Raw genomic sequence first — 15,503 nt, 5'->3', positions numbered from 1 at the left:
TGTTCGTTTGTCCTACCGTCTTAATGTAGGTCTTGCTTTGATAGATATTCATCATTGTTTTTTTCAAGGATGAGAATTGCCCACAGCTGCATATAGCAACTAGTCCAGATTCTGAGGATTCCAGTCTTAGTGAGGTCGTCCTCCGTAGGCCTGATAATTGTACAGGTCAATATCTATCTATCTATCTCTTTCTTTTTGTCTATCTATCTCTTTCTTTTTGTCTATCTATCTATCCACATCTTTCTTGTTGTCTATCTATCTATCTATCCAACTTTCTGGTTGTCTATCTTTACAATTGTCTCTCTATCTATCTTTCTGGCTGTCTATACATCTGTATATTTATCCATCTTTATGGTTGTCTATACATCTGTCTATCTATCTATCTTTCTGATTGTCTACACATCTATCTATCTTTCTGGATGTCTATACATCTGTATATCTATCCATCTTTATGGTTGTCTATAAATCTATCTATCTTTCTGGTTGTCTATACATCTATCTATCTATCTATCCATCTTTCTAGTTGTCTATATATCTGCCTATCTATCCATCTTTCTAGTTGTCTATATATCTGTCTATCTATCCATCTTTCTAGTTGTCTATACATATGTCTATCTATCCATCTTTCTGGTTGTCTATACATCTCTTTATCTATCCATCTTTCTGGTTGTCTATATATCTGTTTATCTATCTATCTTTCTGGTTGTCTATACATCTGTCTATCTGTCCATCTTTCTGGTTGTCTATACATCTGTCTATCTATCCATCTTTCTGGTTGTCTATACAACTATTTTTCTATATATATTTCTGGTTGTCTATACATATGTCTATCTATCCATCTTTCTGGATGTCTATGAGTGTGCATCTAACAAAGCAATTATTTAACTATCTATCTGACTATCTATCTATCTAGATAACCACTCTGGACAGCTAACATGTGATGACAGTATCTACCAAAGCCTTGATTGGGATAAAGATGGTGGAATAGACTCGGACTCTAATAGGAATAGTTTTATACCATAATGATTTATTCCAGTATGGCTTTGAAAACGAATAAGGATATTCAGCCGTACTGAAATTTATTATAATTTTCCACGAAAACTAAAATAAAAAGCATTAAATTAAAGCCAGCCCGAGATGTTATCGTACCGTCGTACCGTATTAGAGACAGCTTTCTACTGATACAAAAAATTATATAATCAATTTCTTCACTTTTAATTGGCCTTAGGAATATGGATTTATTTTAGTTAAAAGAATATCATCTTATTTGTCATGTATAATATTGTATATAATAAGATGGATCAAGACTGGCCCTAATCCAGCGGAAGTTAATCGGATTCAAAGCTTTATTGAAACTTTTTTTTGCTTTACCCCTAGCTTTTCTGAGTAATGATAAATGAGAGCAAATACTTCAAATTTGATATATTTACTTTAATTTAAAAAATATGAAAGATATTAAAATCATTGTAATTAAATTGCAATGCAACGCGTACCTTGAATCTTCTTGAAAATGGGTGCTTTAAAACGCCATATAGACTAGATTAATTTCAATATTAAGAGGGGTTTTAATTAACTCCCCCTTAGAATAAAACTATAAAATTAGAATATCCTTGAGTAGCGACAAATCTCAGAGTTTGTCTATTTTGTCTCCTTTCGATGAAGAAGAAGAATGGTCCAAAATTTGTAAAATTATTGACTCTTTTGGACAAGGTAAATCTATCAGGGATCTAAAGGGATAAGACAATGGCCGATAAATTGATATACATCCACAATAATGATACGCAAAATTACCCCTTCTGTGGATTAAAATTAGATGCTAAAACGTTAATAAGCTCACAAAAAAAGTCTGCAAAGATGTTTTTACCAACGAATAAGAATAAGATAACGTTATTTGAAACTTTGGGGACTAGTGTAATAAACAGCCCATTGTCCCCTCTCTCTTTGAAGTTTCTTGAGTAATAGCAATAAAATTAAGGATGTGTGTTTGTCTGTCTGTTACATATGATTCTTAAAATGATAATTAAGACACCATTAACAAGGTTACTTATGTTGTATGTTTATCCGTCTTTTATGTACACTTATCTAAAAGAAAAAATGAAATACATTCAAGTTCAGTTTAAATGGGAAAAAAAAGGGCAGGTTAGATCTTCAGGAAGGGAGGGGACATAGGGCTGTTTATTAGAGTGGTTCCCTAAGTTTCATAAAAACGTTTTCTTATTCGTTGGATTACCACCATCCTTTGGGACTTTTATTGAATTTTGATTGGTTGTTTCATTAAGTTAAGTGTCCAAGCGTTTCAACCACTAACTGTAATCTACAAAAGGGGTAATATTTTGAATAATAATTATTAATGTACATCAAATTATTGGTTATTTTCGTATCCCTGGTAGATCGTAACCTAAATTTGCAGATTAAAATAAAAAACAAAATATTTTTTGTGTAAAAATTATTAAGATGTTTTCTTATTAGATATTGGTAAAGTAGCCGAACAAGCGAGTGCAAACGGCGGGACTAGTAACGGTAACGGTATCAGCACGCCCAATAATTCACCGGTCTATGATTACCCAACGCTGAAGAAACGAGAAAAGTTAACGTCAACAATTGAAGAATGGCTGAATTTCATAAATATGAATCAATATTTAGCTAGGTATATTTGTTTACTAACAAAATCTATTGGTAAGAAGTTCAACGCGACCGTGGCTCAACACGTATCGCATCCGCTCGTTATCGGGAAGGTGACAGTTTCAAATCTCGGTCCGACACCGCGTCATAAATAAAGACATTAAAAATGGTTCATACTGCTGAAGTGTCAGATGTGCAACATAAATAGTTAGAGAATAAGGAATGCCTTGGCTCAAAACAGGAGCAACTCAAATACCATGCACAGTTAGGACTTCTCACACAAATGTCGTGCAATTAAAGGTTTAGTCGTCTGATGGGTGTTGGTTACCCTGGGCGATTGAGCGAGTTGCACTGCAATTCAAAATGCAGAGTGGAGAGGACTTGTGCCCGAAGCGTCATCACGCCCCCATTCATAGTGGCCATTGACATTGTTTTAACCTAACCTAAGTTAAACAACTAAATCAGCGGCCAAAAGCTTAGGTGTAAATACTTATCTATCTAACTATTAATCTATTTATCTTAACATAAATATGTATTTTAGTTTTGAAGAGAATGGATATGATAATATCAACTATATTGGGGGAGATGTTCTTACAAAAGAAGACTTAGCTGACATTGGCATCACAAACAACAAGGCAAATTATCTAGCAAAATCTAAAAATTTTGGCCTATCTGAAAAGTTTTATTATGTGAGTGACCATTTAGAAAGAGTTAAGTAATAATAGCTTTAAAAATGCATTTTTTTCACTAATAATAATGTATTCTTGATCGATATTCAAATATAAATGACCCTTTTACAATTTGAGTGCTAGATTTATTCCTTCAAAGGATATTGCTGTTTTGATCGAGTCACTGAAGCACAGGGACAACAACTTTACATTCAGCGAAGCTGGCAAACCTGTCAATATTCCAAATAAATTAGAGGACTGGCTTCAATCTATACATTTACCGCAGGTAAATAGATAAAATCACAATCTAAAATATAGATATCAAGCTTAACATTTCTTAAACTACATAACCGATTGAGTTCTCCGTTTGAGAGGAGCTGTTATTAGGTCCCGGTAGGTAGTTTTGGCTACTTTATTTTTTCAATTAAGTCTTTATTTGGTTTTAGGCTATTTTCTGCCCTTACCACCACTTCAAATGCCAAGCGAAACAGCGTGTAGTGTACAATAAAAAATGACGTCATACAGTATAAATGACCAATAATTGGCCAGTATACAAATTTCCAATGGTCAATTACAATGTATACTGGCCTATCATTAGTCATTTGAATTGTATGACGTCATTTTTAATGGACACTGTACTCTGTTTCATTTGCTAGGGGGGAGAAAGCTGTTAATACATTTGAAGAAAATATTGAGTTCTACTCAAAGTTACACCAAAATTTGGAATACTTATGAGATCATTATTTTTTTTTACTTCCAGTATGCTGCAAATTTTCGGGATAACTTAATGACAGACATGCATCAAGTAGAAACTATTTGGGATGAAGAACTTGCCTCTATCATTGAGGTGGAGAAAGTTGGACATAGGCATCGGATGTTGCTCAGTCTTGCTGGCACTAATGGTATAAAGGTAAGATAAAGATAGATTTATATGTTGGCGTTATGCAGACAGACAGACAGAAAGACTGACAGACAACACACAGGCAGACAATTATACAGACAAACAGATAGACAGACAGGCAAACAGACAGACTGACCAACCGATCGTCAGACAGAAAGACATACAGACATATAAACAGACATAAAACAGATAAAAAGACAGACATAGAGCTTTACAGACATACGTACTAAATACAGACTGTCAGACAAACAGACAGACATAGAGACAAAAAAAGACAAACAAACAGACAGACTAATAGAAATGCAGACAGACAGACAGAAATACAGACAGATAGAAAAAAAAACACTCAGGAAGAAAGAGAGAGACTAATATAGAAAATGATAAGTTTTACAAATCCTAAACACTGGTATTTTAGGATCGACGAGGTAGAGTTCCACTAATCCAACCCCTGGATGACTCCCCAATCTTAGTTCCTTCTGGTCTACCTGTTCAAACCCCACCTAGTCCACCAGTAACTACCCAACATGTCCAAACAGAAGATCTACAAAGTCATGATAAAGAAATTCACCCCAAAGAGGAAAAGTTAGAAAAAGAAACCAGTAAAGAGCAAAAGAAAAAGGTTTCAAAAGATTTAAAATCAAGCACAAGCACTACACCATCAAAAAAGAAGACATCAACATCAAAATCTTCTAAAAAATCCTCAGACAAAGAGAGTGATCCCAACAAACAAGAGGCTAAAAAGTCAATAACACCAAGCAAAGGTGGCCTGCCTGATTTCAGCAGAAAATTGTCAGATATAAAAGCTAGGCTAAAACCTGTAGAAGATAACAAATCAAGTAAACCTATTCTAGAAGCTAAAAAATCATTAGACTCATCTATCAAAAAACCTCCTGAAATTTCAACATTCAAACCAGTCCTTCAAAGAGAACCTTCTAATTTGAAAAAGCCAGTTCCTAGTGATAATAAAGTTTCCGCAGGTCCTATTGCTCCTAGTCTGCTTTCTGAAGGACCTTTGTGTCCCATGCATGCTCATGCTAAACTTGCTAACCAAAGAAAAGTTTCCAAAGATGACCTAAAGAATACAAACACTGAACATACTGACAAAAACAATTCAGAACCTGAAAGTACAATTAACAAAACACTTACAGAAACCAGAAAGTTATCAGAACCTGTTTATGAGAGTGTAAAAACTGGTTTGTCAGAGTCCAGAAAACTATCAGAAACCACTGACAGACAAAGACCATTAAACAACAGAAAACTATCCGAGACTGGAAAAGAGGATAAACAGCGGACACCTTCCATATCCTCTGATGATAATCTGCTAAGTGACAGGAGTGAGCGCAGTGAGAGGAGCGGAACATCTAATGAAGTTACCACCGGCACAATGACTCTTGGAAGGAAGAAGAAAAAAGCTCCACCACCACCAGTTGCCGCAGGTACGTTTACAACACGTATTGGTCCTGTTATAAAAGTTTAAACAAAATAATTAGTTATAGTAACAATAGATGTTCTAATGTATGTAGAATATATAAATATTATGGCAAGAAAAAATTGTCGTAAATTAAGCTTGCTAACATGGAATCTATTATTGGTCAGTTCGTTCATCCAGTTGTAGAGTTGGAGATAGAGTATAAGGGGGAGAAAGAGGAATTGTTAGTTTAGCCCGCTGCAAGTTTTACTTTATTAGAGAACATGAAAATCTGGTGTAAGAGACAAGAAATAATTTTTCCTTTGATGTTTTAAGTTGAATATAAGATAATAGATTTAGAGAAAAAGTTAATATTCCTAAATGTATTTTTTTAGTTGATAGCAAAGCTGCCAAACCTTTACCTTCTCAAGAAACTGAGGGCAAGAAGGTAAAAGATAATTATTCAATAAAATTTTAAACATGTAATTTTTATAAGAGAAATAACCTTTTATCCTTATAATAAAGCAGCAGGATCTGTGTCTGTCTGTTTGTATGTACCAAATGATCTCACTAACCACTGAAAATATTTTTTTTAAACTACTGTAGCAAGCCCCCCCCCCCCCTCTCAAGGCCCCTATAGGCCTCTTTGAGCGTAGACGATAGTAGAGTTCAAAGTAAAATTGATATCATTTAAAGGAAGAGAAGAAGAAAGTAAATCAACCAGAAATTTCAACTGGAAAATGTTACAAAGTTGTTTATCATGGCAACTCTGTTCTGGACAATTTTGGCGGGAAGGACTCTGTAAGAGACGCCATTGAGCAGGTGAAGACGTCACGTGACATCATCAAGAAGACAGGGATGCCAACTCAAGTTATTATTACTGACACAGAATTTAAGACTACTATCTATGAGGTGAGTATGCGATAAAATGTTAGAAATAACAAAAAAACAAAAATTACAACATCCATAAAACGAAGCTCTGAAGCGGCAGGACAAACAAACATTAACACTTGTAGAGTGTCAGAACTGAATAAGCACAATATCAAGCATAAGTCTAAACAAAATTATAAGTAAATTTGTTGCAAAACTTCTTAAATACTGTTAAAGGAAATATTTAAATTTTTGTGACTTTATTATAGATATGCTTCAATATTTAGATGGACATACAAACTTTCTGGTAACGATTATTAAGTTACTACGCATCCTAATCAAACCTAATTATTATTGCTAATCTTGTTAAAAATATATTCAAATTTTAAGGATTTTTAACAATAAAAATAATTTCATTTTAGCCATAAGATTTAATTTTTTGATAATTTTTAGGGTCAAGAACCATTGCAGAAGCACAGCCTTGATAGTATTAGTTGTGGGTTACAGGTAATTTTAATTTGATAAAATTGATTTGATTTCTTATACAATATACAATACTAGTGGCTACGCCCCTAGAAGCCACTAGGGGCACTCAAAGAGGGAGGGGAGAAAGTTGACCCTTTCCCTATTTCCAATTTGTGTTTTAAGAAGAAAAAGTAAAAATAAAAAGTGGAGGTACCTGTAAGAAGTGAAGGAGAACCATATCGGTTCAGCGGTTAGCGAGATCCTTCGCTACAGACAAAATGATTGCCATTTTATGTAATTCGATATGAAAATGTATTATATCTTTATGTATGTTTTAAAAAAGATTTTTAAAAAATTATTGCTAGTTTATTTCTTTTGTAATAATTAACATGTAAGTCAACGGTATATCTAAATAACCGACAAACTAACGTACACAATAAACGTTTAGAGTAATTTGATACTTTAATTTTACAGGATACTGAGAATGGAAATATGTTTGGGTTTGTAACAAATGAAGCTGATCAGAAATGCACGCATATATTTACAGCTAGCTCAAAGGTAAATTTATTTATCTTTGTTACCAATTCTAACAAAATTCTTTTCTAGCATTTACTTGGCTGGCCTTAGGGACTTATCAAACAATGATTATAAAAATGTGCTCTATTTGTCAAAGATTTATAAAATAATAAAAGTAGTTTTGGGCTAAGATGGATCAATAGCTTTTTATAATAAAATTTAGTTTATCTTAGCCATTTTCATAGGATTAAAAAGTTGTTTTGATTTTTTCCTGGACAAAGTAGTAGGTTTTTTGTTTAATTTTATAAGTAGTATTTTTTTGAGGTTGTACTTGTAAACATTTAGGAACTTACATTAGCTCTCTATTTCTAGTGTCTATTTCTAAAAAATACTTGTTTCGAAGCAGCTTATAATGCCTATAAAAATAACGTAATACATTTCAAATGACCAATAACAGGCCAGTTAGCTAGTTTGTTTTATCCATGGTTTTCAACAATTTTTAGAAAGACGCTGAGGATATCCTACGAAGTTTACCTGACAGAACACATCCGGATGCTGCTGGAGGACAGGCTGCTAAACCTGGAGGTCAAGCTGGAGATACCTCTAGTTCCAACAAGGTTGACTCTCAAGAACAAACATCAAAAAGTTCGACAAGTTAGTTTTTTTCCTTCTATTTGACAAGTTTTAATATCATAGAGTTTTGCGTGTTTCCATAAATTTGTGTGTAACCGTTTTGTCAAATGCGCTTATTAGGTCAAACTGTTCTTAAAGTTTATTGTGACTATTTTATATTTATATACAGTTGATGATAATTTAGAACAGTTTGACTTAATAAATACATTTGACTAAATAGTTACACACAACTTTAACGGAAAATACGTGAAAAATGACCCTCGTTTTCTTCAGGGTAGATTTAATACATGCTTCTTAGGCAAATAGTCTACAATATGAACAAGGCCAATAATAGTCCAACCATTTACAAGATCTTACTGGAAATTCTTACTTACACTTAACATGCAACTAATAATAGTAAAAGGAAAACAATATCACATAGCTTTCAGTTTTGGCATATATCATTATTTTACAGGTTCTGACAAAACCCCAACAAGCAAATCTGCCGAATTGAGCAAAAAATCAACCACTACAAAAGCTACCATAACGACACCTGACAAAAACGCCACAACCATACAATCTTCTGAAACTGACAAAGGCACAACAAGCAAAAATTCTACACCCGGCAAAAGTGCAACTAATAAGCAGTCAGGAAGTTCTTCTGAAAAGGTGAAAAGTTCAGCGGCTACGGCTTCTTCATCAACTGCCGGCAAAAGCAGCTCAAAATCGTCAAGTCATTCAAAACCTAAGGTACTACATCCATTAAATTAAAATGATTTTCTGTGCACACCACAGGAAAAATATAAAAATATTTTTGAATTAAAAATAAATATATATTTATAGTTAACTGTATGGATCCAGTAATGGGGTCCTTTTTCGTCTGTTAGCAAATTGTATTCTGTCTTTTGTAGCGACTTGGCTGTGTTAATATTACTGAAGCTATTGGCTGATTTTAAAAGACCCAATTGAAAGTCGGCACAGGGTCCTCTATTAATCCGTCTATTGTTTTACTTTAATGAATTAAATTTTATAGAATTTGAAATTTAATTATATAAATTTATTAAAGAGTACAAATTGCCAGAGTTCTCGAGCAAAATCTGATCATTTGGTGGCCAGGATGAGAAGTTTTTTCCAGGTACACAAGTTTTAGCGGATATGATAACCAACTCTTTGATAGCCCTAGTTTTATCTGAAAGTTCTGAAAGGTTATGAGCTTTGCATTTTTATGTTCCTAATCTTGTAAAAATTTGAGAGATCAAAATATTTAAGTGATTGAAAAATTTAAAATAATTTGGATTGATTGATTTCAGGGAGGTGAGGGAAGTGCATGAGCCAAGAGCAAGAAAGGGAAAGTTGATCATGAGGGGGTGGGGGGATTAGAAGGGAAGATTCTTTATGTTATGTTGATTAATTGATTGGAAGTGATGGGAGTGAAGGATCTAGGAGCAAAAAAGGAAAGAGGATCATAAGAGGAGAAGGAGAAAGAAAGATCCTTTATGTTATGTTGATTGATTGATTGATTTGCGGCATCCAAGAGCGAGAATGGGAGAGAGGACCAGGAGGGAAAGAGGAGAAGGGGAGATATTTTATTTTATATTGATTGATTGATTGATTTCAGGGAGGTGAGGGGAGTGCAGGAGCTAAGAGCAAGAAGGGGAAAGATGATCATGAGGGAAGAAGGAGAAGGGGTGGATCTGTAGACAACCTTCTTAATTCTTTAGATGATGAAGAGGAAATACAACAATCCAGGTCTTTAGATAGATAAATATAAAAAGCAGATAGAAAGACATACATATGGAATGACAGATTGATAAGCAAACCTTTACAAGGTCAATGCCGATAGAATTAAAGATAAGGGTAGGATATAGGCAAATAGACAGAAATGAGTTGTAACATGCAAGCAAAACAAATCAAGAAAAAAATATTTGGTCGTTATTCAAATTTTGGATATAACTTATTCCGACTATTAGATGATTTACCAGCCAGACAGATGACTTTTAAAAGTTTGAATAGAACCAGACAGTTTTATTAACACGAAACCTATAGAAAAAACTATAATATATATATATTTTTTTAATTTAGAAAGAAGTGTTCATCAATAAAGAATTTAACCAGTGTTGGAATGAAAACCAAAAGTGAAGTTAAAATCACAAGTGTTTGAAAACATTTTAGGACTTATTAAAAAAAATTATCCTTATTGTTAATCATCCATAACAGTTGGAATTAATGAAAGTAGGTATAACTAACTTTTAAATGATTCCATTTTTTAAGTTCAGGGAAAGAGGGATAGAACAATGGACTTGAACACTGATAACCTTCCCTCCTTTTTAAAATGAATTAAAGCTAAAGGGGGGGGGGGGCGGTTGAGTTTTTTTCTTCCGGTGAATAACCCTGCAGGGCTACCTAGGACCCGATACAACCTAACCTAACTTGACCTAAATCAATAAACAAACACACAAAATACTACCCCCTTCCCATAATTTTCAATTCATTTCAAAATAAAGGGGGAGGGGTTGTCAGTGCTTACTAGGGTGCTTTATGTGATAGGGCCCAGTGGACAAAAAATACCCCAATTATCATGATATAAAAAATACTCCCCCAATAAATAGCAAAACGAAATAATAAAAGTTTTGGGCGAAGAATTATCTACTATGTCATTGTCAATTTTATGGGACAGTGGAAAGTGACATGTGTAACGTCATAAAAATACGTTTATTATTCATCTCTTTTTTAGGGGTTTCCTTTTCCACTTCTTGTCCCATCCTTCCTCTTTTGACGTTTTTTTATGACGTCACACATGACACTTTCCGCCGTCCCAATTTCATTCTCAAATTTCTTTTTCTCTGAATTAACTTCAATAGATATCCTTTTCAAATCTATAATGTCATAACCAAAATATTGATAATCTAATGATCTCAAATAAATGAGCTATAATGCATAATACAAAAACATTTTCTAGTCATTATTAAACAATTATGTGTTAAAATATATTTATATGTTAAAAAATCATAAAAGTTTCTATAACTTCTTTTAAAACATCTCAATGTCTTAAATTTCAAAATACTTCTTAGAAAATATGTACCTTTGTATTTAATCAAAAAACAACGAATTTTTGTATTTAAGATATGTTTTTTGAATGTAATGTTTAATTTTAAATTAAAGTTTTTGACAGTATTATTAAATTTAGATAATACAGTAAAAAAACAAGTCTTATTTTTGAAGACCAAATAAAGTCATAAAGATTTATGTTATAACTTAATTTTAATTCCTAAGATTAAAATAGCTTTAAAATTTAAACATTGTAAATTTTGTAATTTGTTTAAAGATAAATTTATAAAGCCAAAAATTGTGCAGTTGATTAGCTCAAAATTTTCTTATTTGTGATATTATTTAGGCATTTTTGTTGTTTAAAATTTTCAAATATAGTATTTTTTTCTGTATTATAACCTTTTCATTGAACCCAGTAATAGTGTCGGACTGATTATGACGTAAGAAAAAAAATTAGCCAATGAGAGGCCATTATTGACCAATGGTAAAATTTATAGTGGCCTCTCATTGGCTAATTATTTTTTTTACGTCATAATCAGTCCAACACTTTTACTGGGTTCCTTTTAATTTTTCTTAGTATACTAAAAAAAAGCTCAAATTAAATATGGAGCTTAAAACACTTTGTTTCCTAAAAACCTCAGCATTTTTTTATTTGTTATCAATTAATCATGAATTTTAAAATGTTTTTGATGTTAAAAAATTCTCATATAGGCTTTTATTACTTATTATAATTAAATTCATCTTTATCTAAAATTAATTGATGTAATAGAAATTAATAAAATTATTAAAACAATTATGCTTTTAATAGCGTTGTATATCAAAGGACTGTTGTGTTATAAATGTCTAAACACTCAAATTTTTTAGTAGACACAATAGAGATACTTAAGATACATATTCTCTAAATCAGCCAATAGAAGATCACTGATGGTAAATTCAAGACATCTCATTGGTTGAAACATTTTAGTACGTAAGGGTATAATTTTTTCATTTCGTTCGAATTATGAGTCAGCTATAAATTGTCGCAAATCTAATGATACACCTTTTCGTGGGTAAATTAATTCGTGTAAAAAATTCTTCTCTCGTATAAATGTGAAGCACATGACAAAAGAAAATAAGTTAGTTAAAAAATTCCTTGATTAAATTTAGCTTTCCAAAAAATTATATCTTCAAAATAATTCGTCTCAATATTTGTCGCCCGTATCTCGTATATCAACAAGGATGACAACATCCCTAAAAGCGAAGCTCTGAAACGATAAGACAAACGGACATTAACACTTGAATAATGTCAGAACTGAATAATCTTAATATAAATGTTTATGAGTCAAAGCAAAATTTTAAGTAAATTTGTTGAAAAACTGCTTGATTCAGCATAATGTTTATGGACATACTTACATTTATAGGACTAGATTATAGAGTTGCTTCGCTTATTACATTATACTTTGTTGTCCCAGGAATCAGTATACCAAAAATCAGACCAATCGAATAATTAGGTCACATACAAATTCGTTGTTTAAAAAAAATCAAAAAACTCTACATGTTTAAAATGGACGTACGGACATTCTGGTAATGACTATAGAGTTGCTACGCTTTCTAACTCGTACCTAACTTCTACAGGAATCACCATGCAAAGTTTGAAATCGATAGAACAATTCTAACATGCCTAAAATAATGAAAAAAGCTATCCGTTATGGACGTACGGACGGACCGACCCTAATTATAGAAAAGCTTCGCTTTTAAAAATTGAACTAAGGCTATCAGTTAGCGGTCCATTAAAAAACAAGGATGACAACATCCACAAAAGCAAAGCTCTAAAATAATACAGTAGGACAAACGAACATTAACACATTAACAATGTCAGAGTAAGCAGAATATTGATTTACAGTTTCGTGAATACAGGATTCAGAATAAGGAAATACTTGCATTTTTAGAACTAAATTATAGAAATGCTTAGCTAATAATATTGTACTTGGTTCTCCTAGAAATCAATGTTCCAAAAATCAGACAAATTTATCATACAAAAAGTGTTGTCAACAAAGTTTAAAAATTAGGTAAAATTAAAAATGAACATTCTCTTAATGGTTATAGAAATGTTACGCTTTATAAATCGCACCTAACTGTTAAAGGACACTGTAAAAGACAGCTCAAACATTGAACAATGATTCCTGTAACTATTTGGTGAATTTCACTCTAAAATTTATAACATACAATCCATTTGTTATTGTACCAACTAATCAAAATGTAATAGTAATTATTAGGCCAATAAATAAAAGCAAGTATAATTTATAGACTAATGTCATGAAATTTAAATTTCTATCAAGCATTCATATAAATGAATTTTCATTAATTAACAAACAAGTAAGGTCGAAAATGTTTATTTGACATAATAAAAATCACAAAATCATGTTTTTTTTTATAATTTTATATAAATTGGTGTTTTTTCAAATTCCATTCTTTTTACTTGCTCTCCGTCTGAAATACAAAAAAAAATATTCAGAATATATATAAATTATAAAAATCAGGGATCTAAAATTTTTTAAAATTTTCAAAATTTTTAAATTTTTATTTACAATTTTCAAATATTAGGTCAGGTTTGGTTAGGTAGCACTACAGAGTTAGGTTACCCCCGCAAGGATTAAGGCAATTTAAATTTATTTCAAAAATATGGATTCAGTGCTGGGCAGGCACTTGGAGGGAAAGCACCATGTTACTTATCCCTATTATAAAGTAACAGGATGTGTGTGTGTCTGTACAGGTTAGCTTAACAGGTCCAGGGAAGGTTTATAACCATTATAGGGAAGGGTACCACCACCCTCCCAACGTATTATGTATTATTTTTTAAAAACAAACATTTAGAGTGCCACTAGAGGCCTCTAGGGGTGTAGCCGCTAGTTAAATAGATTGTACCTGTTGTTTGGGGCATTTGGGGCAGTCAGGGCACTTGCAGTCAGTACAGCTGCACTCTCCAGTCTTACCACACTCACAAGCTAGATTAATAGATTGATAGATAGATAGATAGATAGATAGTTAGATAGATTGATAGATAGATAGATAAATAATAAAACTGGGCCCCTAGATGCCAGAGGCGCAACCGCTAGCCTTAAACAAAGAAGTATGATTGATTGTTTAGGCTTAAGATTTTGATTACTACTAAACTAATTGAGTTCTGTTTTTTTAGGGAAGCTTCAAATATATTCTAGGCTAATTAATTTATAGATATAAGTCTTGGGATGGATTTGGGCTATGTAACTGCTTTTTCCTGCCCTCAGAGCTCCTATATGGTAAGGACGCAGCAACTAGTTTATCTATATAGATTAATGCCTATTAAGTAATATTAAAATGAATTCCATGGAATAAAAGTTATTTCAAAAAGTTTAAGTTGCATTTCCAAACAGATAACACTTAACTATTAGGAAAGGAAAGACAGATGTACATATTTAAAAGTAATTAAATAAGTTTTTTACCTTCTGGCATTTTGATATATTGTTTCTTGTAAACTGTCGTAGAGAAACTGAGGCTTTAACTCGAAAACTCTGGTATTTATATTAGATAGATATATTTTATATATGTATGTGTGGAAATTTTTACAAGTTTTATGTAGGGTCAATTCTTCAAGCTTTAAAACACGGATTTGATTGAAAAAAACGTTCTAGTGTTATTTTTGATAAATACTTTCTTTAAAAAATGCACATAAAGAATATTGTTTGTTTTATGTGGGGGTTGTCACCAACTCCCCTAGGATATTTCTCCCCACCCCCTCAAAAAATACTTCTAATAATAAAACATTACATAAAAATTAAAAAAAATAAACTCATCTAATCCTTATCCCAAATTATCCTTGGTAGGGTGGAGGTACCCTACCCTAAAAACCTTCCCTGGACATGTATGAAGCTTCACTGTAAAGAAGGACCATATCAGTTCAGGAGTTTGCGAGATCCTTTTTTACACATGCACTAACATGTAGACATCCTGTTATTTTTTTATAATGCTACTAAAAATTGAGTTGATTATTAATACTTACTATTTTTATCAACAAAACTTAAATGTATTTCATGAACTTAAAAATAAAATATGTGTCTAGATTATGTGGATTAGAGAATTCCAAAATTTCCTAAATTGAAGAATTTGCAGTCGCTTTATAAAATAATTTAAAGCATTTATCTAGTCTTTTTAATGTCAAGTTTAAAATATTATTTTCTATCCTATTAACTAGAGAAGAAAGAGATTTACTCAAATAGCCTAAATGAGAAAATAGAGAAAAAAAGAGCTGGTTTTTTATTTTACCAATAATCTTGAAGACTGTCTGAAAATTTAAATTTTGTTTGTCAATGCTTGTAATAAACAGATTTGTCATTTGTAAGTGCTAATGACATTAAAATTTCAGTATTTTAAAATT

General features: G+C 32.1%; 1 protein-coding gene and 1 long non-coding RNA gene across 3 annotated transcripts in view; one reads left to right on the top strand and one right to left on the bottom strand.

The window, feature by feature from the left end:
• LOC145330147 (uncharacterized) overlaps positions 1-11,589 on the top strand; it is an 86,319-nt gene extending 74,730 nt beyond the window's left edge. Inside the window, exons 26-42 of one of the 2 annotated variants that reach the window (XM_080174731.1) lie at positions 69-165; positions 914-1,004; positions 1,604-1,710; positions 2,470-2,647; positions 3,164-3,257; positions 3,451-3,576; positions 4,051-4,200; positions 4,607-5,627; positions 5,995-6,047; positions 6,296-6,511; positions 6,923-6,976; positions 7,409-7,492; positions 7,954-8,104; positions 8,538-8,812; positions 9,129-9,197; positions 9,681-9,811; positions 10,145-11,589. In XM_080174731.1, the coding sequence (XP_080030857.1) occupies positions 69-165; positions 914-1,004; positions 1,604-1,710; positions 2,470-2,647; positions 3,164-3,257; positions 3,451-3,576; positions 4,051-4,200; positions 4,607-5,627; positions 5,995-6,047; positions 6,296-6,511; positions 6,923-6,976; positions 7,409-7,492; positions 7,954-8,104; positions 8,538-8,812; positions 9,129-9,197; positions 9,681-9,811; positions 10,145-10,223 (2,976 nt within the window). In that variant the 3' untranslated portion in view covers positions 10,224-11,589. Of the gene's footprint in view, positions 1-68; positions 166-913; positions 1,005-1,603; positions 1,711-2,469; positions 2,648-3,163; positions 3,258-3,450; positions 3,577-4,050; positions 4,201-4,606; positions 5,628-5,994; positions 6,048-6,295; positions 6,512-6,922; positions 6,977-7,408; positions 7,493-7,953; positions 8,105-8,537; positions 8,813-9,128; positions 9,198-9,372; positions 9,430-9,680; positions 9,812-10,144 lie in introns of those variants that run through there. The other variant, XM_080174732.1, reaches the window with a different exon arrangement.
• A 1,877-nt stretch (positions 11,590-13,466) lies between these two features.
• Positions 13,467-15,241, bottom strand: LOC145330150 (uncharacterized). Its single transcript, XR_013883278.1, has 3 exons — positions 14,572-15,241; positions 14,015-14,094; positions 13,467-13,579 (listed from the first exon to the last, which is right to left on the bottom strand). It is a non-coding gene; the product is annotated as an uncharacterized LOC145330150 (long non-coding RNA).
• Positions 15,242-15,503: the final 262 nt, after the last annotated feature.

Source organism: Acartia tonsa, chromosome 10, assembly GCF_053477335.1.
Source record: "Acartia tonsa isolate MP-2025a chromosome 10, ASM5347733v1, whole genome shotgun sequence".
NCBI lineage: Eukaryota > Metazoa > Arthropoda > Copepoda > Calanoida > Acartiidae > Acartia > Acartia tonsa.
The sequence above is the reverse complement of the archived record's forward strand: the minus strand, read 5'-3'. Positions and strand labels throughout refer to the sequence as shown.